This window comes from Coregonus lavaretus, assembly GCF_964263955.1.
Source record: "Coregonus lavaretus genome assembly, chromosome: 22".
Classification (NCBI taxonomy): domain Eukaryota; kingdom Metazoa; phylum Chordata; class Actinopteri; order Salmoniformes; family Salmonidae; genus Coregonus; species Coregonus lavaretus.
This window is the reverse complement of record NC_140009.1, coordinates 40,204,730-40,229,618: the sequence shown is the minus strand read 5'-3', so window position 1 is coordinate 40,229,618 and position 24,889 is coordinate 40,204,730. Positions and strand designations below refer to the sequence as shown.

The window sequence follows — 24,889 nt, the reverse complement described above, 5'->3', positions numbered from 1 at the left end:
GTGTTACCAGTATGATAGCCAGGAGAGAAGCACCTTGGACGGGATGTAGTTTCCAGTACAGGCCGGTGGAAAGCCGCGAGAGCATTCACAATCCTGTGAAGTAGTGATGTGCGATATACGCCTAGCTTCCTGAAATGGGTCACATATAGTAAAAGCAAAACTGATCCTCTATCTGCCCCAAAATACTATTTGAAGATCATTAAAGAAGAGTGTGTGGTCAATGGTGAGAGCTTATGGTGAGGCTGGAAAAGCCAGACCCCAGTGCGTGTGTGTTCTCATCATTTCTGCACTGATGTAATGTATGAATTACTTTAAAGAAATACACTAGAACATGTATATATTAGCTTTAAACCACACATTTCATTATATTATAGCACTGCAGGGGTAGTTCTATTGCTGTTTTAAGGCTTATGCTCCTATTATAGATATACTTCCTAGTAGCCAAGATAACTTGTTGAATGTGCAACTCAATGCATAAAATCATGTCATTTTGTTTTCAAGTACATCTCCACATACAATAGTGGGCAGACAAGGCCACACAGAGAGCAAGAGATAATCAGACACCAGTGGATAACTGAAGTACCCAAAAAGGCCACTAGATATCATACTGACAGAGATTTTAAAAAGTACATAGTACAACTCCTATTATAGATGTATCTCTACTAGAACACATGTGTTAAATGTAGTGTTAGTACAAGGAACATATACTGTCAAGAAGTGAGCAATACAGCTGTAAAATGTCAAAAACAGATGCAACGATATATACATTGAACCAGGAGATGTCTAGAAACAACTAGATGAAAGTAAATGGTACCCGTGGTATGCTGAGGGCAGGTTCCCTGACACAGATTAAGCCTAGTCCTAGACTAAAAAGCACGTTCAATGAATAATCTCCATTGATCTTGCTTTTAAGTCTAAGACTATGCTCAATCTGTGTCCGGGAAACCATCCCTAAATCCATTAGCAGCAACAGAAATATTACATTAAGTAGGTGTAGGTAGGGGCAGAGACACAGTGAGACAAACTATTGTCCAACTAGGCACTATAATTACCATACATCATTTAGTTTTATTGTGGCCATGGAACCTTTGGGACAGCATAGCACCCACCAAAATGATGTCAAACACCCTACGAGAGCTTTTAAACCCAGTCTCTACTTTCAGCGGTGCACACTTTTATCATTAGGATATCCTGTGGGAGCAGCAAGAACATTTTGGCACTGAAGTTGCAAATAGGTGTAAAAGAAAATATGGCTCAGTTTCACAACCAGGGGCAGATGAGCAAAATGTACTAAATTGAATTTAGGACTGGGATTGGTGTGTTTTACTTTGAGCCAAAAACCAACTGGAAAAGGGGCTTTATGCTCAAACTACCCTTTGAAACAGCCACATATCTCCATACAAGTGCCATCTGTCAACTTTCAGTAGAAGTGGTAGCGCATTACTGCCATCTAGTGGATTAAAAAGTGTACATCACAGGGGTATTATGTACATACACTACATATTTGAGACATGACCCAGGATTAGGGCCATGCTTTTTGGTTGTTTTTGGGCACTTTGCTTTTACCGGTATTTCCAGCATGATCCACTAGGTTTGCTGCAGGTAGAAAATCCTAGGAAATGTTATTTAATTGACACAAGCTGTCTCCAATCAATCAATCAATCAATCAATGTCTGGTTGTGCGTGTGTGTTTGTTGGGGGGATCGCCTAAGCCACACTCACACACAGCACTAGCCAGCCAGTGCTAGCTAGCCAGCTACTGCAAGCCAACTTTGTTCAATTGTTATTGAGTTTGTTCTATTGGCATGCGAACATCATGATCAATTCTGCATCTTAGCTATCATTAATATTTGTATCTTCCTGTCACACAAACAGTATAAGCCTTTATTTGTGCTGCCAACCTAGGCTCTAAACACATCTCGTAATCCCTGTGAATATTCTATGAGGGGGCATGTACTTTCAGGTATGAACAAAACAAAAAACAAAAATTACAACATTGAATACATTTTTTATTTGTTTTTCGTTATTCCAGGTCCAATTTTGACACAATAAAGAAAGAAAACAAGTCAATTTCTGATTTCCAAATTCAGATACGAAAAACGAGACGTTTTCTCTTGTTGCATTTCTATGATCATCAAACCTTCTTAAATGTTACTCCTTTTCGATTGTAGTTTATTGAATGGCACATTCATTAATTAGACAGGTGGGTTGTCAAAGCCTTTAAAAAAATTTAGTTACACATAGTGCTCTAAGGCAGATTGTGCATTTCACCAAATAATGTCTATTATATTGACAAGATAGTCAAGTGACCGCTCTAACAATGGAAATACATGTCCTCAAAGATGGAAGGCAGGCAGGAGGAGGAGAGATCAGGTGGGACCATTCTAGCCAATGAGAGGGCAGATACGGGTGTGAACAACGTGCCATAGAGAAAGATAGAAGACTCATCTTTGTATCTGTGACACTATATCTGTGACAGCATGGGCAGCACCATTGGGGCTATCTCCTTTTTAAAGTAGTAAATGTTATTTTCCATTGGCTGATTGCTCACAACTGACAGGAATCCCCACCCAGTTGACTACTTTAAAATGGTGGAAGCCCTCAATGACAATGTCCATGCTAAGAGGCAGCCTGAACAGAGAGCTTGGTCTGTTTTTTAATCAGCTTTTTTGTTTATGATAAGTCATTGAGTTGGTGATTGGATATATCTGGTTGTTTTTACCCACAGAGTTGCAGGACTGTTGGCAGGTTGACTTGTCTGGTTTGGTTTGGTTAGCTAGCTAGCTGGCTAATGTAAATGTTTGCATTTAGAAGGTGCATCTCAACACCGTCTGCTTTTTGATCAATGAGACCTGACTGCATTATGGAAATGGTCTGAGTGCTCGTCGTGAGGATGACTACTGCTCTGGACTGATGTGTCGTGGGGTTTTTTTGCGCTGTAGCAGCAGCAGCAGAGGCATCGCCCAAGTGGATGCTACATGTTAGTTGTGAAAGAGTACGAAGTCCAGGCCACAATGAGGCTGAGCTGAAAATGACAGGGCCAGCAAGCCAACTCCATCACCATCACCTAGCATCAACTGCATCATCATCATCTGGCATCACCATCATCAACCATCATCTAACTCAGGTTAAGATCTGAGATCGCTGATCTACTGAGGGAGTCCTGCTCTAGGGTCTAGGCCAGTGGTCACCAGCCTTTTTTGAGTCGAGATCATTTTCTGTGTCAAAATGCAAGCTGAGATATTTAAAAATATATATATACGTAAGGCTATGCAACATGAACCTATTCAAAACAGCACTGTAGTAATGAGGTTTGTGCAGAATGCTCAAAAGGTTATCACCACATATTGGCTTTTTGCTTGACTTGCCCTGCCAATGCATTGTTGTTCTTCTCAGACAATTTAAAATATATATATTTCAACATTTGAAGTAGGCTATATGACCACTCCGGTAATTGATCAGTTGTTGTATTACTTGTGAGGCACAGCTGAGTGAGCATACATTTAAATAATTCCCTTTTTTGTTTTTTACTGGGCTGATGGAGCCTGCATCTGATGGTCAGTCTCAGTGGAGGGAGAGGGCAGCAGGCTGAGGGTCCACCTCTCAATGTCCCTCCACTCTCCCTTTCCTCCACTGACAGTGATCAAAAAGGAACACCGTCTTCCAGCTGATGGCGAAACTCGAGTCGCACCGCATTATTTCTGGTAGTACCTTCAGACATATGAAATGGTTTAAAAATGGGAACACATCACCTATCCGGTGCGCAGGTTAATCGGGTGCACCTACCACCAACAGCGTGACATGAATAAAAAAAATAGGAACGCAAAGGCTTTTCGTTTTTTACAGAAATGTTTGGTGATCGACTTGGAATGCCTTGGAGATCGACCAGCCGATCGCGATCGACCGGTTGGTGACCACTGGGCTAGGCTATGACAATGGTGCCCTTTTTTTTGTTATCTGTTATACCCAGACAGCACACATGGAGAGCGTTTGCACATTGGCAAGATGTCGCCGAGACGTCGGCATTAGATCGCATTTGCCCTTCAGCTGCTGTTTGGACGATGCATGTTAAAGCTGCTAAATTATACTGGCAATAATAAAAAACAATAAGCTTTACATTTGAGTAATTTAGCAGATGCGACTTATAGTAGTGAGTGCCTACATTTTCATCAAACTTGTCCCCCGTGGGAATCGAACCCACAACCCCTGCATTTCAAGCGCCATTCAAGTGATTGTGTTTGTGGGTAAAAGGAAGAGAGTAGATGAAAGTTAATGTCAAGTTTATTAGGCTATTGCTATCAGTGGCGGTCCGTGCCGTTTAAGATGAGGGAGGAATTTTTTTAATGAGCATGGCCTTATTTCTATTACAGCATATTGGATGACTGTCATTCATATTCCATTCATCCAGTTCAATGTAACATCGATAGGTTTAGGCTACTACATTACACTCAAATGTTCCCTATACCCATCATTAGATTTCTACAACCTAGCCTATGAATGAAAGATTACAACGTAGGTGCACACAAGTCAAGAGAAAATGTTGAGGTGACAGACAGTGACACATTCAATACCGCCTTGCACACTCTTGCCTGCATCTAGCGGATCTAGGGGGTAATCATTAGTCCAACGGTTGCGAACGAGAGTTTCTATTGGACAAATTCAGGTATGTTTATCCCCGTTTCGTTTTGTTTGCTTCCGTTTAAGAAAGGTTTTTCAACAGAATCATCGGAATGAATACACCCCTGGTCACGTGTAAACACAGTTCACATTCATAGCAGCCACATTGTATTCCTTCTCGCATCTAAGCACTCTCCTTCTCTCACCTTTTCCCTTTGTTTGTGGACTTCAATGCACAACACATCAGCTGTATGTGACCAGGCAAAAAAAAACTTTCCAAGCCAAACCATATCATAACTGCTACACACAGCCTACATCGTTGTCACCAAATTAGCTAAAGTAACATCATAGTCAACAAAGCTAATAGAACTATTAGTAACGCGTTAATAAATCTGCTACAATCATGCAGTAACTTTACAGTGCATAGTCAGCTAGCAGTTTAGCAGTTACACCAGCAGGCCCCGATGGCAATAAATTAGTAAAACCAAAAGCTTACCTTGACTTGGAAGAGTTCCAGTCTTGTGTTGGTTAGTCATAACCAGCTAGCTAGCATCCCTCTGTTTGAACAGGGTGTTTTAGTAGGCTAATCTAGCTAGCTGCATTTGCTAGCTAAGTAAGTGAAACTGAAAGTGAAAAACAATGCCGAAATCTCTCTCTCATTCTCCTTCATTTTGGAAAAAAATAATTTGTTTAAAACTGTTAAACTATTGTCTTTCTCTCTCTTTAAGTAAACTACTCACCACATTTTATGCACTACAGTGCTAGCTAGCTGTAGCTTATGCTTTCAGTACTAGATTAATTCTCTGATCCTTTGATTGGGTGGACAACATGTCAGTTCATGCTGCAAGAGCTCTGATTAGTTGGAAGACGTCCTCCGGAAGTCATAATTACTGTGCAAATCTATGGAAGGGGGTGAGAACCATGAGCCTCCTAGGTTTTGTATTGAAGTCAATGTACCCAGAGGAGGACGGAAGCTAGCTGTCCTCTGGCTACACCATGGTGCTACCCCACAGTGTGCTGTTGAGGCTGCTGTAGACCTTCATTGCAAAACAGTGTGTTTTAATACATTATTTTGTGACGTGAATATATTAAGTATAGTTTTATTTAAAAAGGATAACTTTAAAAATATATTTTACAATTAAAAATGGATGAAATTAACTGAGGAGGATGGTCCTCCCATTTCTCCTCTGACGAGCCTCCACTGATTGCTATACCATTAAATTCTTAAAATAACTCCAGCACAGAGAAGAGAGAAACAAGGAACAGAGAAACAAGGAACAGAAACATCACATTAAACAAAAATGTAGCTTATGCAGAGGGTGTGCAGTTAGTTCCATAAAGATGGATTTAAGGTTTTATTACAGGCTAAGAGCAGTGAATATGTGATGAATATATTTACAAAAAAAGGTAACATTTGAGCCACTTGGTGAAAAGAATGCATGGGACAAGTACTGTAACGTATGGGACAAGTACTGTAATCAGAAAATGGGCTTTATACATATTTTCTTATAAAAGTATTGCCAACCATGATTCGATAATGTTTGACTGTCCATGGGTAGGCTATGCCTAAAAGATGTGAAACGTGCCTCCCACGGGTGAGGAATGATTATGCATCAAGAGAAGGCAGCATTGTGACACTCGTCCCCAGTCAGTACTCACACCTTTGGCCGACGTATCAAAACGCTTAGGGAATATGTAGTTTGGAAAGCGTTTGCGCATTGGCAAGATGACGCCGAGACATCAGGTCGACATATAAACGATGTAGAACTGTAGAATTTAGAATGTAGGCATTCTAAATACATCTGCAAGACGTCTTGCCAATGTGCTAACGCTTTCCATACTACATCTTCCCGATGTGTCATGTATACATCGTGACTACGTTGGGCAGACATATGTGGTCCCAATTTCGATGTCTACACGATCTACCGCAGACTCTGTGATGCTGAGTGGCCATGTGACCGTGCAGCGCGCATGCATTTCGACCTCCCACACTCACAGCCAGAGACAATTTAAATGGAACGCGATCTACTAAAGATATACCGGCGAGATGTATGTGTGCTGTCTGGGAATGTGTAACCCAAGTATGCCTAGTAAGCTAGGTCTACTATGTTTATGTTTGTACATTTTTTAACAATTTAGTTAAGAGGACCACAACACAATGGAAATATGTTTTATCTATCTATAAATCGGCTTATATCCGTGATGAGTCCTCTATCTATCTCTATGACAATATAAAGTATATATTTTTCAAAGTTGCCGAAATGCCACGTGCGTCCACTTCATCAGTGCATTCGTAACAACCTAACCATTACTAAACTTATATTCCATCTTATTTGATCTAATGTAGCAAATTAGCAAGTACATTTTATGTTGACCAAATTCCACACTCATTGCCCTCTATACAGAAATTCCTCACTTTGTGAGCTTATTTTCGTGGACAGATTTTGGTCGGAGTAAAACCTCTAGCTTCGCCTCTTCCTACACATACTGTATTTCATCAATAACAGTTCGCTCGTGACAGTGGAAAGGCGGAGTTTCTTATGTTGTCAAATCAAATTGCTTTATCGCAAACTGGCCAGCCGCCTCCTCAAACAACCGACCAGGAAGCGAAGCAGTAGCCTATATCAAGAGCAGCATCGGGAGGAGAACATATCAAAGACCACGGACATCATAACCAGGACCAAGGACAGCCATTCATTCAAAAATTCACAAATTGCATCCAAATAGATTTTCAAGATGCTGTCATGCACAGAAATTATCACCATGTGTCTCCAGTCTGCTAAGCATGACAACCACAGGAAACAGCAGCAGCTCCTGCAGACGAACCAAAACCAAGGAATCTCTATTTTCCAAGATGTAAGTAGCCCAGTCTGCATCCCATCGTCAATAATTTTTAGGAATGGAAGCATTTCACTGAGCATGTCGCCTTGTTGTCGTCATTTGCCATCATTTGTAATCATGTGGTCAATGGCATTATGCACTTTGAAATGATATGCCAGGCAGCTGTCAAATCGTTCAAAGATGCTGCAGTTCGACATTTAAAAGTAGTCTATTTGAATGTTCCTTTAATCTGTTGAGCCAACCAAAAAAACATTCAGAAATTCTATCGAGTAATGCAATAATGATGTTTAATTTGCGTTAATTGCGCTCGTGCATGTTATCATAAAATAAGATGAGCGGGATTTAAAGATCATTAGTGTGTGAAAAATAATCTGATGTTGACAATTCCACGAAATCTCACATCATATTTCGTCAACACATCTGCTGGATGTATTATTTTAAGAACCACAACGATAAAAAAGGCCTTAAGGCTCTGTTATCTATATATAGCCAACCATTTCTCCTATACATTACATTGGTCATAGGGGTCATGACATTGGTTGTAGAATGAATGAATGAACGGATGGACGAATGAATAAATTAGCCAATACACTGAATAAATTATCCAATACACTGAATAAATTAGCCAATACAATGAATAAATTATTCAATACACTGAATAAATTAGCCAATACAATGAATAAATTATCCAATACACTGAATAAATTAGCCAATACAATGCATAAATTATCCAATACACTGAATAAATTAGCCAATACAATGAATGAATTAGCCAATACACTAATTCAAGATCATCGTTGACAAAATGCTTTTTTTATTTTCATTGTTTTTATTTTTGTCATTTCTGTTATATTCTTTCATGTACAGTGCATTCGGAAAGTATTCAGACCCCTTTTTTTGTTACGTTACAGCCTTATTTTAAAATGGATTCAATCGTTTTTCCCCCTCATCAATCTACACACAATACCCCATAATGACTAAGCAAAAACAGTTTTTTTGAAATTTTGGCAAATTTATATAAATAAAAAAAAACTGAAATATCACATTTACATACAGTACCAGTCAAAGGTTTGGACACACCTACTCATTCAAGGGTTTTTCTTATTTTTTTTTTACATTGTAGAATAATAGTGAAGACATCAAAACTATGAAATAACACATATGGAATCATGTAGTAACCAAAAAGGTGTTAAACAAATAAAAATATATTTTATATTTGAGATTCTTTAAATAGCCACCCTTTGCCTTGATGACAGCTTTGCACACTCTTGGCATTCTCTCAACCAGCTTCACCTGGAATTCTTTTCCAGGTGAAGCTGGCTAAACTTTTTGAAAACTTGTCATTATCGCTTTGTCATTATGGGGTATTGTGTTTAGGTTGATGAGGATTTTTATTTATTTAATTCATTTTAGAATAAGGCTGTAACGCAACAAAATTTGGGAAAAGGGAAGGGGTCTGAATACTTTCCCGAATGCACTGTAATATGTTTCACAGGAAAGAGCAGGAATAAAGAAACCTTGCATGCCTACAATTTTTCTGCCATTATCTTATCCCAGATTGACAATGGTCCCTTGGTTGGATTGGTCACACTTGCTCCAGCAACAGAACAATACTCATTATTTAATGTTACAAATTATCTAAACTCCATGTCCCAATAAGAAGTAGCCTAGTTCTGATAGGCCTATAGCAAGAAGTATTTGTCATGAATAATTCGCCGTAAAACCTGTTTAATGAACCCTCTCTCTTTATAGAGTTAATGCAAAAGGAAATGTAGCCTACACTGGCTAGTTACAGACACATTCTTTATGAACTATGATTTCAATAAATAAGGTGATGGAAGGCTTTTACATATACATTTTGATTATGTTTTCCTTTAAGTATGCTATTACATAATAGTAAGCGAGCATGATACTGTAATTTAAGGAGGGCTTTTGTGTGTGCATTTTGATGATGATTGCCTACAGGTAGGCTAGTACATCATAAAAGCATAATAAAGAGAAGATGGTACTGCAGTAACCAACGACCCTCCAACAGCGTCACTGTCTTGCCTCACAGCCCTCCAATTACATAGAAGGAACATTTTCCACATTTAATTTAGGCAGGTAATTGGCCAATAACCAGAGCAGTATGTACCCTTTCAGTCAGTCAACTTCGGTACAACATATTATGGGGAGTCGCACTCTCGCGACTTCAGTTGAAGGGTCTGTAATCATGCCTGACAAGGCCAATGAAATGCGCGCCTCGCTGGAAGCACCGCCTTCCACAGGTGATAAGCGTTGAGGCTCGGATGAATTCCTTCAAATTATTCTGCTCTTTACCTCAGTGTGAACAGGAATGATTCACACTACTTAAACAAACAATTGGAGATGGATTGGGTGGTCGGAGCAAATGTCTTGTCTGCCTGGGCGTGGGGTATGCAGTGGCTGCCTGCGCCCACCCCGGCTCCTGTGCGTTCTGTCGCCAGTTACGTGAGGCAACTCAAAGACACAGCATACCCCACATACCGCGGTGGGTACTCCCCGCTGCCTGTGTCTGCCTCGGTTGCCTCTCTTCCCAGACTTGTTGATGAAGGGTCCGGTCCCACCTCGGTGATCCGGTCCAAGGTAGATCTTCGAGACCGGGCTAGCTAAATGAGCACTGCATAACGTGCTAGCCAGGTTAGCTATTCCTGCCTCCCCACGGTGGAGTTGCTGGGGTAGCTCTCTTGTTTAGCTCTCTTGTTTAGCTGCTACTCTGTTCTTTATTTTACTCTTATTATTATTATTATTATTATTATTATTATTATCTGATGCTGACCTTCTAGGCAGAGTTGCAAAGAAAAAGCCATATCTCAGACTGGCTAATAAAAAGAAAAGATTAAGATGGACAGATATGGATTTTTCTTTGCAACTCTGCCTAGAAGGTCAGCATCCCGGAGTCACCTCTTCACTGTTGACGTTGAGACTGGTGTTTTGCGGGTACTATTTAATGAAGATGCCACTTTAATGTATTTGTCCTCTTGCTCAGTTGTGCACCGGGGCCTCCCACTCCTCTTTCTATTCTGATTAGAGCCAGTTTGCGCTGTTCTGTGAAGGGAGTAGTACACAGCGTTGTACGAGATCTTCAGTTTCTTGGAAATTTCTCGCATAGAATAGCCTTCATTTCTCAGAACAAGAATAGACTGACGAGTTTCAGAAGAAAGTTATTTGTTTCTGGCCATTTTGAGCCTGTAATCGAACCCACAATTGCTGATGCTCCAGATACTCAACTAGTCTCAAGAAGGCCAGTTTTATTGCTTCTTTAATCAGCAAAACAGTTTTAAGCTGTGCTAACATAATTGCAAAATGGTTTTCTAATGATCAATTAGCCTTTTAAAATGATAAACTTGGATTAGCAAACACAACGTGTCATTGGAACACAGGACTGATTGGTTGCTGATAATGGGCCTCTGTACGCCTATGTAGATATTCCATTAAAAATCAGCCGTTTCCAGCTACAATAGCCATTTACAACACAATGTCTACACTGTATTTCTGATCAATTTGATGTTATTTTAATGGACAAAAAATTTGCTTTTCTTTTGAAAACAAGGACATTTCTAAGTGACCCCAAACTTTTGAACGGTAGTGTATATATATATAGATAGAGTACCAGTCAAAAGTTTGGACACACCTACTCATTCAAGGGTTTATCTTTATTTTTACTATTTTCTACATTGTAGAATAATAGTGAAGACATCAAAACTATGAAATAACACATATGGAATCATGTAGTAACCAAAAAAGTGTTAAACAAATCTAAATATATGTTATATTTTAGATTCTTCATATAGCCACCCTTTGCCTTGATGACAGCTTTGCACACTCAGCTGGCATTCTATCAACCAGCTTCACCTGGAATGCTTTTCCAACAGTCTTGAAGGAGTTCCCACATATGCTGAGCACTTGTTGGCTGCTTTTCCTTCACTCTCCGGTCCGACTCATCCCAAACCATCTCAATTGGGTTGAGGTCGGGGTATTGTGGAGGCCAGGTCATCTGATGCAGCACTCCATCACTCTCCTTCTTGGTAAAATATCCCTTACACAGCCTGGAGGTGTGTTGGGTCATTGTCCTGTTGAAAAACAAATGATAGTCCCACTAAGCCCAAACCAGATGGGATGGCGTTTCGCTGCAGAATGCTGTGGTAGCCATGCTGGTTAAGTGTGCCTTTTAATTCTAAATAAATCACAGACAGTGTCACCAGCAAAGCACCCCCACACCATAACACCTCCTACTCCATGCTTTATGGTGGGAACTACACATGCGGAGATTCCCGTTCACCCACACCGCATCTCACAAAGACACAGTGGTTTGAAACAAAAATCGCCAATTTGGACTCCAGACCAAAGGACACATTTCCACCGGTCTAATGTCCATTGCTCGTGTTTCTTGGCCTAAGTAGGTATCTTATTATTATTGGTGTCCTTTAGTAGTGGTTTCTTTGCAGCAAATCGACCATGAAGGCCTGATTCACACAGTCCCCACTGAACAGTTGATGTTGAGATGTGTCTGTGACTTGAACTCTGTGAAGCATTTATTTGGGCTGCAATTTCTGATGCTGGTAACTAATGAACCACTTCCTGTGGTGGTCCTCATGAGAGCCAGTTTCATCATAGCACTTGATGGTTTTTGCGACTGCACTTGATTAAACTTTCAAAGTTCTCGAAATGTTCCATATTGACTGACCTTCATGTCTTAAAGTAATGATGGACTGTCGTTTCTCTTTGCTTATTCGAGCTGTTCTTGCCATAATATGGACTTTTACCAAATAGGGCTATCTTCTGTATACCCCCCCTACCATGTCACAACACAACTGATTGGCTCAAACGCATTAAGAAGGAAATAAATTCCACAAATTAACTTTTAAGAAGGCTCACCTGTTAATTGAAATGCATTCCAGGTGACTACCTCATGAAGCTGGTTGCGAGAATGCCAAGAGTGTGCAAAGCTGTCATCAAGGCAAAGGATGGCTATTTGAAGAATCTCAAATCTCAAATATATTTTGATTAGTTTAACACTTTTTTGGTTACTACATGATTCCATATGTGTTATTTCATAGTTTTGATGTCTTCTCTATTATTATACAATGTAAAAAATTGTTAAAATAAAGAAAAACCCTTGAATGAGTAGGTGTGTCCAAACTTTTGACTGGTAGTGTAGATCTTTACGCATTGCGAGAAAACACGCAGTGGCGTCTATTTTACTCGATTGTGACCCGAGTGCCCCGTTGGGAATGGACACTCTGGCGCACCAGTGGCCTCACCCTCCTTTTTGCGTTTGGGCAGGTTTTGCAAGTGATGCCAGATATTTGGTTCTTATGGGCCTGGCTGCTAAGAGGGCTGATCTGATGGCTAGAGGTTTACCTCCGAATGTTATTGCTACCAGTCAATCTGCAAGGGCACCCTCCATGAGAGGGCTGTATGTGTATAAGTGGCAAGCGTTTGAGCTCTGGTGCCAAGATAAAGGACTTGTTCCTTTTCAGGGCTCTGTGAGGGACATCCTTATGTTCCTACAGGAGCTTTTGAAGCATTCTCCACTTTAAATGTGTACATGGTGTACATGACCGGGGGCTCACCTTGGTGGTGCGGTTCCTGAAAAGTGTATGTCATCTCTGACCGGTCTCTAAACCTATTGCGCCCACATGGTGTGGTTTTGGAGACACTGGTTTTGGAGACACTGTGTGCAGCGCCCTTTGGGCCTCTGGAGTCACTGGATCTGAAGATCCTCTCCTACAAAACCTCCCTGCTCATGGCTTTGGCCACGGCTAAATGTGTTAGGGACCTCCATGCGTTATCCGTACACCCTTCCTGTACTCAGCTCGCCCCAGGCGACTCTAAGGTGACGTTGCATCCCAATGCGGCCTTCGCCCCAAAAGTCATGACTATGTCCAACAGGTCCTTAGCTTTTGAGTTATTTCTCTTCTCGCCTCCTCATTTTGCTTCTGAAGAGCAACAGAGGTTACATGCCCTGTGTCCGGTGCAAGCTTTACGCATGTACATTGAATCGACCCAGGATATTCGGTTATGTGACCAGCTTTTTGTCTGTTTTGCTAATCCAGCTCACGGCAGGGCACGCTCTAAGCTGCGTCTCTCCCACTGGATTGTCTCCCTGGCATGTAGCAGCAAGGGGCAAGGGTTACCTAGCGCCCACTTCACCAAGGGTCTGGCAGCATCTTGGGAGTTGTTTAAATGGTTGACTATAGGAGATATTTGTGCTGCGGCGAGTTGGGCATCACCACACACTTTTGTGAGGTTTTATCGCTTGGATGTCATTCCTCCCAGTATAGCACAGTGAGCTTACGGCTGGGACAGTCACTACATTTTACATTTTAGTCATTTTAGTCATTTAGCAGACGCTCTTATCCAGAGCGACTTACAGGAGCAATTAGGGTTAAGTGCCTTACCCAAGGGCACATCGACAGATTTCACCTAGTCGGCTCGGGGATTAGAACCAGCGACCTTTCGGTTACTGGCACAACGCTCTTAACCACTAAGCTACCTGCCGCCCCAGGTTCTTATGGGCCTGGCAGTGCGCCGTGCGCGCAATACTCAGACTTCAGGTCTGGGTGGTCTGCCATGGGCCTTTTTCATTTAGTATCCGTTGGGGTTGGCTTGGGGCGTGATTATATTTCCCCATAGTATGTTGTACCGACGTTGACTGACTGGAAACCCTTTTTGGTGCTAGGTAGAAGCCTTTGCAGAGGGTTTTGCCTAGAACCCTCTATGAAGTGTTCTTCCTAGTACCCTCTATAAATGGTTCTACAAATAACCCCTTTATCATCTAAAGGTTCTTATTAGAACCCTCTATGAATGGTTCCACCAGCCTTATTAGCCTTTCAAATTAAACTCTTTATGACAATACATTACATGTGACATAAGGCCTTTTTTTGAGGGCCTATAGCTATACTCTAACACAGTGGTGTTAAGAAACTCCTGGTTTACAGGCCACATCAAGCCTGCAAGTCACATTATGCTGGCTTGCAAAGTGATGTATAATTCCTATTGGAATCCTGCCAGAGTGAGGATATCCAACAATTGGAGCTTTTAATCACCTGCAACCTACATTCAGAATGACTGCCAGGGTAGGGAAAATTGCAAAATGAGACCACTTTAATCATCTAAATTGGAACAACAATCTCAGTAATGGATGTCCAGCTACTAACAGATTGCATTAGTTTAGAGAAATGTATGTTATTTATCTTTGTGTAGCATAAGATTAATCAACCAATCAATGTACATGCAAAAACACAGATATTGAAACAAACAATTCTGAAAATCAACCTGCAATAGAGCATGCTGGGAAATATGCTGGGTTTTGAGTGTTTTACTCTACAAAGAGTAAAAATGACACAATCACACTCAACTCTGGTTATTAACCATAGACATTAAAACCAGTAGATAGTGATAGCGCTGACATCATTCACGTATTCCTATGGAAAACTCCCGATGGTGCATGAAGCCGAAAGTATTTCAATTTGAAAAGTGTCATATTGCTGAATGGGGCTGAATGGCACCAACAAATCGCTAAGGATCATGGTGAAAGTGGCCGTAACTAGCAAAGGATCATGGTCGATGTAGTTGTTTTCATCCTGCCTGAGTGAGTCAACCCAATGCTGCTAGATGACGTCGAAGTCAAAACTCCTCGTAGCCTGCTGGCCCGTGATTGGTCTGTGTCAGCACGTGGTCCTGTGTGACGACTAATCTAGTAGTCAGAACGGATCACTGTTTAATTAAATATCTCGATTTTAGCGAACTTTAAAATAATTCACTGTGGAGTTCGAACTTGATCATAATAAAATGATTTTAGAGCCTAAAACGGGCGTCTACATAATTTTTTTTGAGGTCGTTCTGGCGATCGTAATTTACATCTTTCTAGGACAGACTAGGGCTTTTGGCACCAATAGGTTGCTACACAATAGCCGACCAGCAGAGCTTGTGACTTCACGCTCCAGACCGGACACTGGGATTCTATTACATCACTGAGTGTTAAGTTAATGTATCTTCTGAATCAATGCTAGAAAAGTTACACTGAAAAATCAACACAAGGTAAAAGCAGGGGCGGTGTGTTCAATACGGCGATATGGGCGACGCACTGCCAAACGGGAAAAGGAAGGGATTTTTTTTCTAATCAATTATATCACGGCAACAGTAGTTATCAGTGTTGTAATCTAGACGTCTGATCTGCCACAGTGCCACTAAATGTCCAATCAGGCTAAAGTCGTGCTTCAAATGGCCCCCCCCCCCTTTTGGGGCGATTTCAGTCAGGTTGAAAATCGCCCAGAAGTCTGTCATAGACTCCCATGTAAAATCTATTTTTTTCAAATATCAGAGCTTTCAATACAATCTCTATGGGTTTCTGAGGGCTTGCACTTACGCGCTTTCGTCATACGTAACGTAACCATGAACGTAACTAAGAAAAGAGCGGGTAGCCTCATCAATCAATTCACTACTACTATCAAAATGGCTAGGCTTCAGTGCAACTCGATTGTGTCTTTGAAAGAAGTTCCTTTTTGTCGGCGAACAAATGAAGATAAATTGGCAACGAAACAATTAGGACCTCCCAGACCAAATTTAATAATTCAACAGGTTTCTACTAAAGGGGGGAAGTCCTACACCCGAGGATTTTCCAAAAATTGGTACGAACGAAATACCTGGCTAGCAGGCTGCGATGTAGCTAATGCAGTCTTCTGCTACCCCCTGCTTACTCTTTCACCCTGAAGGCGGCACGGCAGACAGCACCGCTTGGACAGCGACTGGTGTGTAACGGACATGCACCATCTTTCAGGAAAGATTAAGAAACATGAGCTGTCAAAGACCCACATGGATAGCTGTTTGAGATATTCTGCTTTGGGGAGAGTGAACATTCCCACTCAACTGGATGAGGGATACAGGCTAGCTGTCCGCCGCCACAACGATGAGGTTAGTGTTGATAATCACAAGTTTACTGGAGAACTGAAACTGACAAGGCTGACAAGATAGGACCCTTTTGTCCATTGTTATTGGATAGGAACAGAACTTATAACCAGCTCCTGACCTAAATAGATCTTAGCACAACATTTTACTCAACATATCATATTCCATATTCACTATAACAAATATATTTACTACGACATTAGCAAGAACCGCCACATCCTCAGCCGGCTAATCCAGTGTGTGAAGTTTTGCGGAGTGTTTGAGTTAGCTTTGCGAGGCAAAGATGAAACTGAGGGCTCCACCAACCCTGGTAAGCCAACACTTTTGAGATCAGTCAATAAATGCTTCTGGTATTGACTTATATGCTGCCCCTGTCTTCATGTTGTTGCTGGACATATCTTTTTTAAAATGTGTGTAGGTCACCTAAATCATCAGAAAAATTGCCCCCCCTGAGAATTTTTTCAGGAGCCGCCACTGGGTAAAAGTGGCCAATTTGCTGTGTACCATACAATACACTGCTGGTTCACTCATACTCCCTTCTATTCTCATACTCTCTGCTCAATAAAATCACAGAAAATACTCATTTGAAAGACAGAAATCATGGCAAAAATATCAACTATGTCAGTACTGTATATGTAAAATGATTAAGGGAATACCAGACACATGCAGAAATATTCCCATATAGGTACAGTTTAAAACATGCTCGCACCTATCTTTTGAAATTTATCAGATTACTCAAACTCCTGATGGTCAAGTTTAAACACTGAGGTAAACAATAATGCTATTTCATGAAATAAAAAATAATTACAATAAAACCTTCTTGCCTTTCAAATAATCTTTCTATATGTGTATGTGACCAATTTTTGATTTGATTCTAGCCTCCCAAATAATCATCAAAGAACCCTTTCTTCCAAAAACGGTTCTTAGGATGAAAACGGTTCTAGGTATAACCCTTTGCCTTACAAAGAACCCTTGTCTTCCAAAAAGGGGTTTTCAAATGAAAATGGTTTTTGGGAGAACCCTATCCCTCCACAAAGAACCCTTTTGGAACCCTTTTTTCTAAGAGTGTAGGTCTTTGAGAGGATTTTGTACTGATTGAATGCAAGAAGGATGTAAATGGAACGGTGATGAATTAATTGGACATGGTGTCACTCAAGGACCACTTGAAGACTGTGAAAGTGCCTGATGGTACCTGTGTGTTAAGACAACATTCCCCTCTCATTTGTGCAAATATTTGTGCCTAGGCAACCTTTCCAGAACAGCTCGATTACAGTTTTGACTGGCAAATAACCAATGTTCCTCAAATGACAAAGAATCATTTGCCAGGCAAATGACCAACTTTCCTCCTGAGCTGCATCCTGGTAAACATAAATGTCACCGTTTATAATTTCCAGAGATAACATCTCTCTCAGATATAAAACATGCTTGCAGATATTATAGTTAATCTTTAATGTTATCTTGTGCACCAGTGCAGTATGCCCAAACATCTATTATGGTATTATACATGGTCTCTGATTCATAAATACATAGTCTTCCTAACATGCCTCACAGTTCTTTCCCATCCTGATTGATTTGTCAAGGCAGAATCTCACCGTTTTTTTTATTTTGTGTCCAATTTTCCACAACATGCAGTTTTCCTGAACGTTTGTGCCTTTTTTACTGCATGTTTCACAATGTTGTTATTTGAAGCTTTGAAGCTAGAATCCTTAATTGAAACAATAACAAAGGAGTCACCTCTGTTTCGGTAAAAAGCTGAGGGATGGGCCTGGATAAATGTAAACACTCTCAACTTCATAGACAGAGCAATGGATGCAAGGACTGACCATCCATGATATCAACATTACAGTTTTAACCATGTTTTGAGGCTATACAGGGTTTGTTTACATTTACATTGTGTACAAATATTGGAGTAAAACAAGCTAATATTTTGGGTTCTGATGGAGTATGACAGTTGAACAAACTCATGAGGCATTTATAAGTCATATTCTTCAATAATTAATTGGTATATATAATTAATTTATAAGTCCAAAAATGGATGTAGAAACGAAGGATTCTAGCTTTAAACATGAATTATGTAGATTCGTTTATTTAATTATTTATTTTTATTTCCAGATATTTCGCCGTGCAGACAAAAATGGTGAGTACAATTTCTGCTATTAATAAGATGGTCATGCTAATGATTTGCTTTATATGAACTGTGTGTAACTCAGTATGTTTACTCTTGCAATACTTAATTTAGCTGTTTGTTGGTGGTAATATTGTCTTATTACCAGCAACATAGAAAATAGAATTAGCAAGGGTTCAAAATGCAATGGTTAATAACTGATGTCGGAAATATCTTGAATTAGAACAAAAATCTGTCTTTAAAAACATCCTTAGTTGTTTGCATCTAGTTTATAGCATGTACAGAAAATGAGGGACTCTGATGACTTCATTCTGAGAGACTTGCTAGATTCAAATCGAAGGCCTAGGGTAATGTTCTTTGGGTAATGTTCATCCTTGTTCATCGGATACAAAGCAGCTGAGCCTTATGTGTTTTGCTGGGACATTTTTCAGACTTGGGAGCAAAACCTTGCAGCGATTGAAAAGGGGTGGTCTGTCTTATTATCTGGAACATGATGATTGACAGTGCATGCAATGTAGAGATTGAGGGATTGAGTAGATCCTCTTGACTGAGAATATTCATCATGCAATGCTCAAGTCAGTCATGCGTTCTGGTGTGCAAATTGTCAGTGGAAAACAACCACAACACTGCTTGTGTGTTCTTTGGACTGTATTGTTTGAGATTTGCATTTACCCTTCGTCATCTGAAAACTGGCTACTCCTCCACACCCCAGACAGATAATCTGCCCTTGGTTTGTCATATATTGTGCAAACATGGAAGAAAGCAACATGGTGGAAGAACACTGGAAATAGACCTGAAACAGTGAAATTAAATGCAGCACAAAACAATAGTAAACTAGATAGCATCCATGATCCATCCCCTTTAAACAAAATTGTTTCTTTTTTTAGATTGGTTTATCATTAACTTGAAAAACACATTGAAGCGTTTTGTAATTACAGTGACAAAAAGGAGTTTGTGTTTCCTCATGTTTTATTAATGCTTTGCATTAGAGTGTAATGGGATGAGAAATGTAATAAGGAAGGTGATTAATGCCTGAATAAACGCTGGACAGCTTCCTCTGTAGAGCGCTGTTTTAACACTGCACTCTCATATGGGCTCTTTCTCATTTTGTCTTTCCCCGATTCCTCGCATCCTCTCTCCTCGCCTCCTTCTCAAAACACATTAGATCAGAAAGCCTGAGGACAGGGACCTTGGTTCTTCTACTCCAATATGGACAGAAGGAGGCGAGGAAATAGGATGCGAGGAATCACTGAAACAAACCCTTGGTCAATCATGTCATCCAAAACATGCAGCCCTAAAAGATGCTCTTTTGCCGGTCGGGGAGATGGGCTTATGTGTATAGGAGAGGCAGAGGATATACAAATACTGACTTCCAGGAGAAAAGATGGACTCTTTTTTCATTATAGATTTGACCCGCCTCTGCCAGAGAGTGACCCTTTGGAGCGAGTCACTACAGTGGGGAGTAAACTAAACCTGTGGCTTACATAAAGGGCCTAATGTTGGACATTGATATGGAATAAATCGTTGCAATAATAAGCTTGGAATTCACATTAACGTGCTGCTATCTATTTTTTCTCGTAGCTCCTTAACAACCTGAAACGTTATGCTCTTGAAAAACAGCAAAGTGTTGCTTTTTCCACTCTGCTGTAAAAACAGAACTCAAGTGTATGTGTGTTGTGTTGGTTATCTTCAATTCGCAGCAAAAAAGCCCTCCATGGTATTCATCTAACTCGTTGAGTCGTGCACCCTGGAGGACAATCTCTCCTTCTGAGCAACACTGAGTGGGCTGCCATGATACACCGTGAGCACTGCGGATTTACCACATTATGAGAGCTGGAGACTTGCCATAGCAAATCCTTCTACCTATGCTATTGCAATAAATAATGTACTTTCTTAAGGAGCTCAACGATCTGCCATTTTCTCCATTTGGTCCAATGCATATCATAATGTGTTCAACACCCCCAAGCTATAAGACTCCTGAACAGCTAATCATGGCTACCCGGACTATTTGCATATTTGCATTTTTCTTAAAACTGCATTGTTGGTTAAGGGCTTGTAAGTAAGCATTTCACTGTAAGGTCTACTACACCTGTTGTATTCGGCGCATGTGGCAAATAAAATGTGATTTGATTTGACGACGAGGTCCACTTTTGCAGGATAGTTCAATTGGGTCATGAGAAAGTGACCTGTGCATCAAATGAAGGATTTTTACTAAATGCCACATAAGTGCCTTGGACATGGATTTCTGAGGGCCAATTGAGGCCATAACTCTGATGTGCCCTGGTCAGAAATAGTGTACCATGTGGGGAATAGACGACCATTTGAGAGGTATGTTATTGAGTGTGACGCCAAAGAGATAGGATTTGTCCATAACTAAGTATAACTTCATATACAAATGGAATATTTGCATGAAAAATCAACTCATGCACACAAAAGTACACTAAGTGTACAAAACATTAGGAACACCTTCCTAATCGTGAGTTGCACCCCCTTTTGCCCTCAGAACAGCCTCAATTCATCAGGGCATGGACTACAATGTGTCGAAAGCGTTCCACAGGGATGCTGGCCCATGTTGTCTCCAATGTTTCCCACAGTTGTCAAGTTGTCTGGATGTCCTTTGGGTGGTGAACCATTCTTGATACACACAGGAAACTGTTGAGAGTGAAAAACCCAGCAGCGTTGCAGTTCTTGACACACTCAAACCGGTGCGCCTGGCACCTACTACCATACCCCATTAAAAGGCACTTAAATCTTTTGTCTTGCCCATTCACCCTCTGAATGGCACACATACACAATCCATGTCTCAATTGTCTCAAGGCTTAGAAATCCTTCTTTAACCTGTCTCCTCCCCTTCATCTACACTGATTGAAGTGGAGTTAACAAGTGACATCAATAAGGGATCATAGCTTTCACCTGGATTCACCTGGTCAGTCTATGTCATGGAATGTTTTGTACACTCAGTGTAGATGCCTAATGACATATAGTATGACAATCCCTTGCATGCCCTGAAATACAAACATGATTTGTTCACTTAAAGCACATGGCTGGTGTTCAAATCCCTAAGACAGTTTTGGATATGTATCAACGTAACGTTGCCTCTACACTTTCCAGACGAGAAGAGAACATTCAGGTTTGTTCATTTTCTCGCTTATGTAAGAACCAATGACAAAGAATGCAATATTTATTGAATTTGATAATTTAATTATATGTGTTGAATAAGACATTGACATTTATTCATTTCCTAAATTGAGTTTAAATGGAATTGAACCCAACCCTGGTTCATTTGATTGATTGTTTTACTGTGCCATTGGAACAAAAAAGAATCCTATTGACAACTACAATATTCTACAACTTTCGTTGAAGAATATTAAAGCTCACACACCCGTACAGAAGGGGAAGACAGGAACATCTCAGAGACAAACAGCTCTTCAGTAGCTGATCTCGAAGCACATTAAAACTTGTTTTCAACCACTCCACACATTTTTTTGTTAACAAACTATAGTTTTGGCAAGTCGGTTAGGACATCTACTTTGTGCCTGACACAAGTATTTCCTTCATCACATTCCCAGTGGGTCAGAAGTTTACATACACTCAATTAGTAATGGGTAGCATTGCCTTTAAATTGTTTAACTTGGGTCAAACGTTTCGGGTAGCCTTCCACAAGCTTCCCACAATAAGTTGGGTGAATTTTGGCCCATTCCTCCTGACAGAGCTGGTGTAACTGAGTCAGGTTTGTAAGCCTCCTTGCTCGCACACGCTTTTTCAGTTCTGCCCACAAATGTTCTATAGGATTGAGGTCAGGGTTTTGTGATGGCCACTCCAATACCTTGACTTTGTTGTCCTTAAGCCATTTTGCCACAACTTTGGAAGTATGCTTGGGGTCATTGTCCATTTGGAAGACCCATTTGCGACCAAGGTTTAACTTCCTGACTGATGTATCCACATAATTTTTCTTCCTCATGATGCCATCTATTTTGTGAAGTGCACCAGTCCCTTCTGTAGCAAAGCGCACCCACAGCTTGATGCTGCCACCCCCGTGCTTCACGGTTGGGATGGTGTTCTTCGGCTTGCAAGATCCCCCTTTTTCTTCCAAACATGACGATGGTCATTATGGCCAAACAGTTCTATTTTTTTTCATCAGACCCGAGGACATTTCTCCAAAAAGTACGATCTTTGTCCCCATGTGCAGTTGCAAACCGTAGTCTGGCTTTTTTATGGCGGTTTTGGAGCAGTGGCTTCTTCCTTGCTGAGTGGCCTTTCAGGTTATGTCGATATAGGACTCGTTTTACTGTGGATATAGATACTTTTGTACCTGTTTCCTCCAGCATCTTCACAAGGTCCTTTGCTGTTGTTCTGGGATTGATTTGCACTTTTCGCACCAAAGTACGTTCATCTCTAGGAGACAGAACGCGTCTCCTTCCTGAGCGGTATGACAGCTGCGTGGTCCCATGGTGTTTATACTTGCGTACTATTGTTTGTACAGATGAACGTGGTACCTTCAGGCATTTGGAAATTGCTCCCAAGGATGAACCAGACTTGGTGAGGTCTACAATTGTTTTTCTGAGGTCTTGGCTGATTTCTTTTGATTTTCCCATGATGTCAAGCAAAGAGGCACTGAGTTTGAAGGTAGGCCTTGAAATACATCCACAGGTACACCTCCAATTGACTCAAATGATGTCAATTAGCCTATCAGAAGCTTCTAAAGCCATGACATCATTTTCTGGAATTTTCCAAGCTGTTTAAAGGCACAGTCAACTTAGTGTATGTAAATTAGTACAGACACCCTTTACATCCACTTCCAAACACTGAATAATTGTTTTCTTCTTCACTACACTAAGGTGATGGGGACAGTATATCTAAAACAGAGGTAAAAGACATGCAGTGTAGCTTGGCCAACTTGCTCTGGGGGAGAAATAGCAGTAGTCGTTGCTTAATCATAATAGCAATATAGCCCATCTCGATTGGGAACATGTTGCATAATGTGCAATCTGGACTATGTTGTCTGCTTACATATTCAGGCTAGTAATTGGGTGTGAAACTAGAACAAAGAGATCGAAGCATATGGAAACCTGGAAACCTGTGCATGGGAATGAGCTGAAAGCTCAACATTCAGTATTCGCACTAAGCACTTACTGTACTTATATGATTAAAGTAGAGCAGGCTTTGCATTTGGAATACTTTAGAGAAACGGTTGTGGTCCTTTATAGAATGTCATCATTTCCATTTGAGGTCAATTTGACCAGACCTACATTCTGGTACGACATAGGTCAAACAGTTTTCCTCTTCCAGGGCAGCAACATACCGTAATCTCTCTTCCTCAGATGCTCTAAAAGCAGCATTTCCAAATGCAGTTGTTTATAATAAATTAAGATATACAATATTAATTAATTAATGAAGCACACTTTCCTGACATTAATGTTTCTTACAGTGACTTGTCCTCAAATTAAATTGATGGCATGGCATGATGCCAGAATGATTGCAAATTTCCTAACAGATTATATTATGTACAGTAGGCCTAGCTGTCTGACGTCTCTTGACTGGCGGATCTCTATCTCAAATTTTATTTAAATCAATCAAATGTTATTTATAAAGCCCTTTTTACATCAGCAGATGTCACAAAGTGCTGTACAGAAACCCAACCTAAAACCCCAAACAGCAAGCAATGCAGATGTAGAAGCACGGTCTCTCAGAGCTGTCTCTAAGGAGAGTCGGCAATGTGGAGCAGAGCTGTAATAGATCTCATGAATCCACAGTCAGCCTGTCAGTGAGCCCAGACTGCTCTAACCACCCCACAGTCCACCTGACCATCCCTCGGGGCCTCCACAGGCTCTCTGCAGAGACTTACCATAGGAATACACTGTACTTAACATTGTTTTACAGACAAGTGTTTGTGACAGGGTCACATGGCTGCATATTTATTATCTTAAAGGGATAGCTCACTTTTTAAAAAACGTTTATTTGATTTTGACAAGCAATAAAAGTGAACGACCCCTTTAAGACTAAGAGAAGGTTGAAATATTAGAAGAGGAAGAGAATCAAATGGGATTGTCAAATGTCAATCATAATTAAAGTGTTCATCAAAGTTGTTGTTTCCATATCATTGGAGAGGATGAGAGACACTGTGATGTACTGTTAAGTAAGAAAGAAGAAGACAAAGAAAGGAGCAATCTGCTTTTTGCATACCTCAGTTTCAAGAGGAAAAACTCTTTGAAGTAAATATTGCCTAGAGAAATGGTTGCCATTGACAACAGTGGTTTTGTCTTCTTTATAAATAACTGAGAACATAGTTATGTGAAATAATTGGAATTTGAGATAAAGCCAGGCATGAAGAAAGATATTCCCAATCTATAATAATAATAAAATAATAATATGCCA

General features: G+C 40.5%; 1 protein-coding gene across 1 annotated transcript in view; it reads left to right on the top strand.

Annotated features, from left to right (window-relative positions):
- Positions 1-7,201: 7,201 nt before the first annotated feature.
- The window catches only part of LOC311150329 (N-terminal EF-hand calcium-binding protein 1-like), a 62,481-nt gene continuing 44,793 nt past the window's right edge, over positions 7,202-24,889 (top strand). The window contains exons 1-2 of the mRNA XM_084187734.1: positions 7,202-7,473; positions 18,502-18,526. Coding sequence (XP_084043860.1) covers positions 7,354-7,473; positions 18,502-18,526 — 145 coding nt within the window. The 5' untranslated portion in view covers positions 7,202-7,353. The remainder of the gene's footprint in view (positions 7,474-18,501; positions 18,527-24,889) is intronic.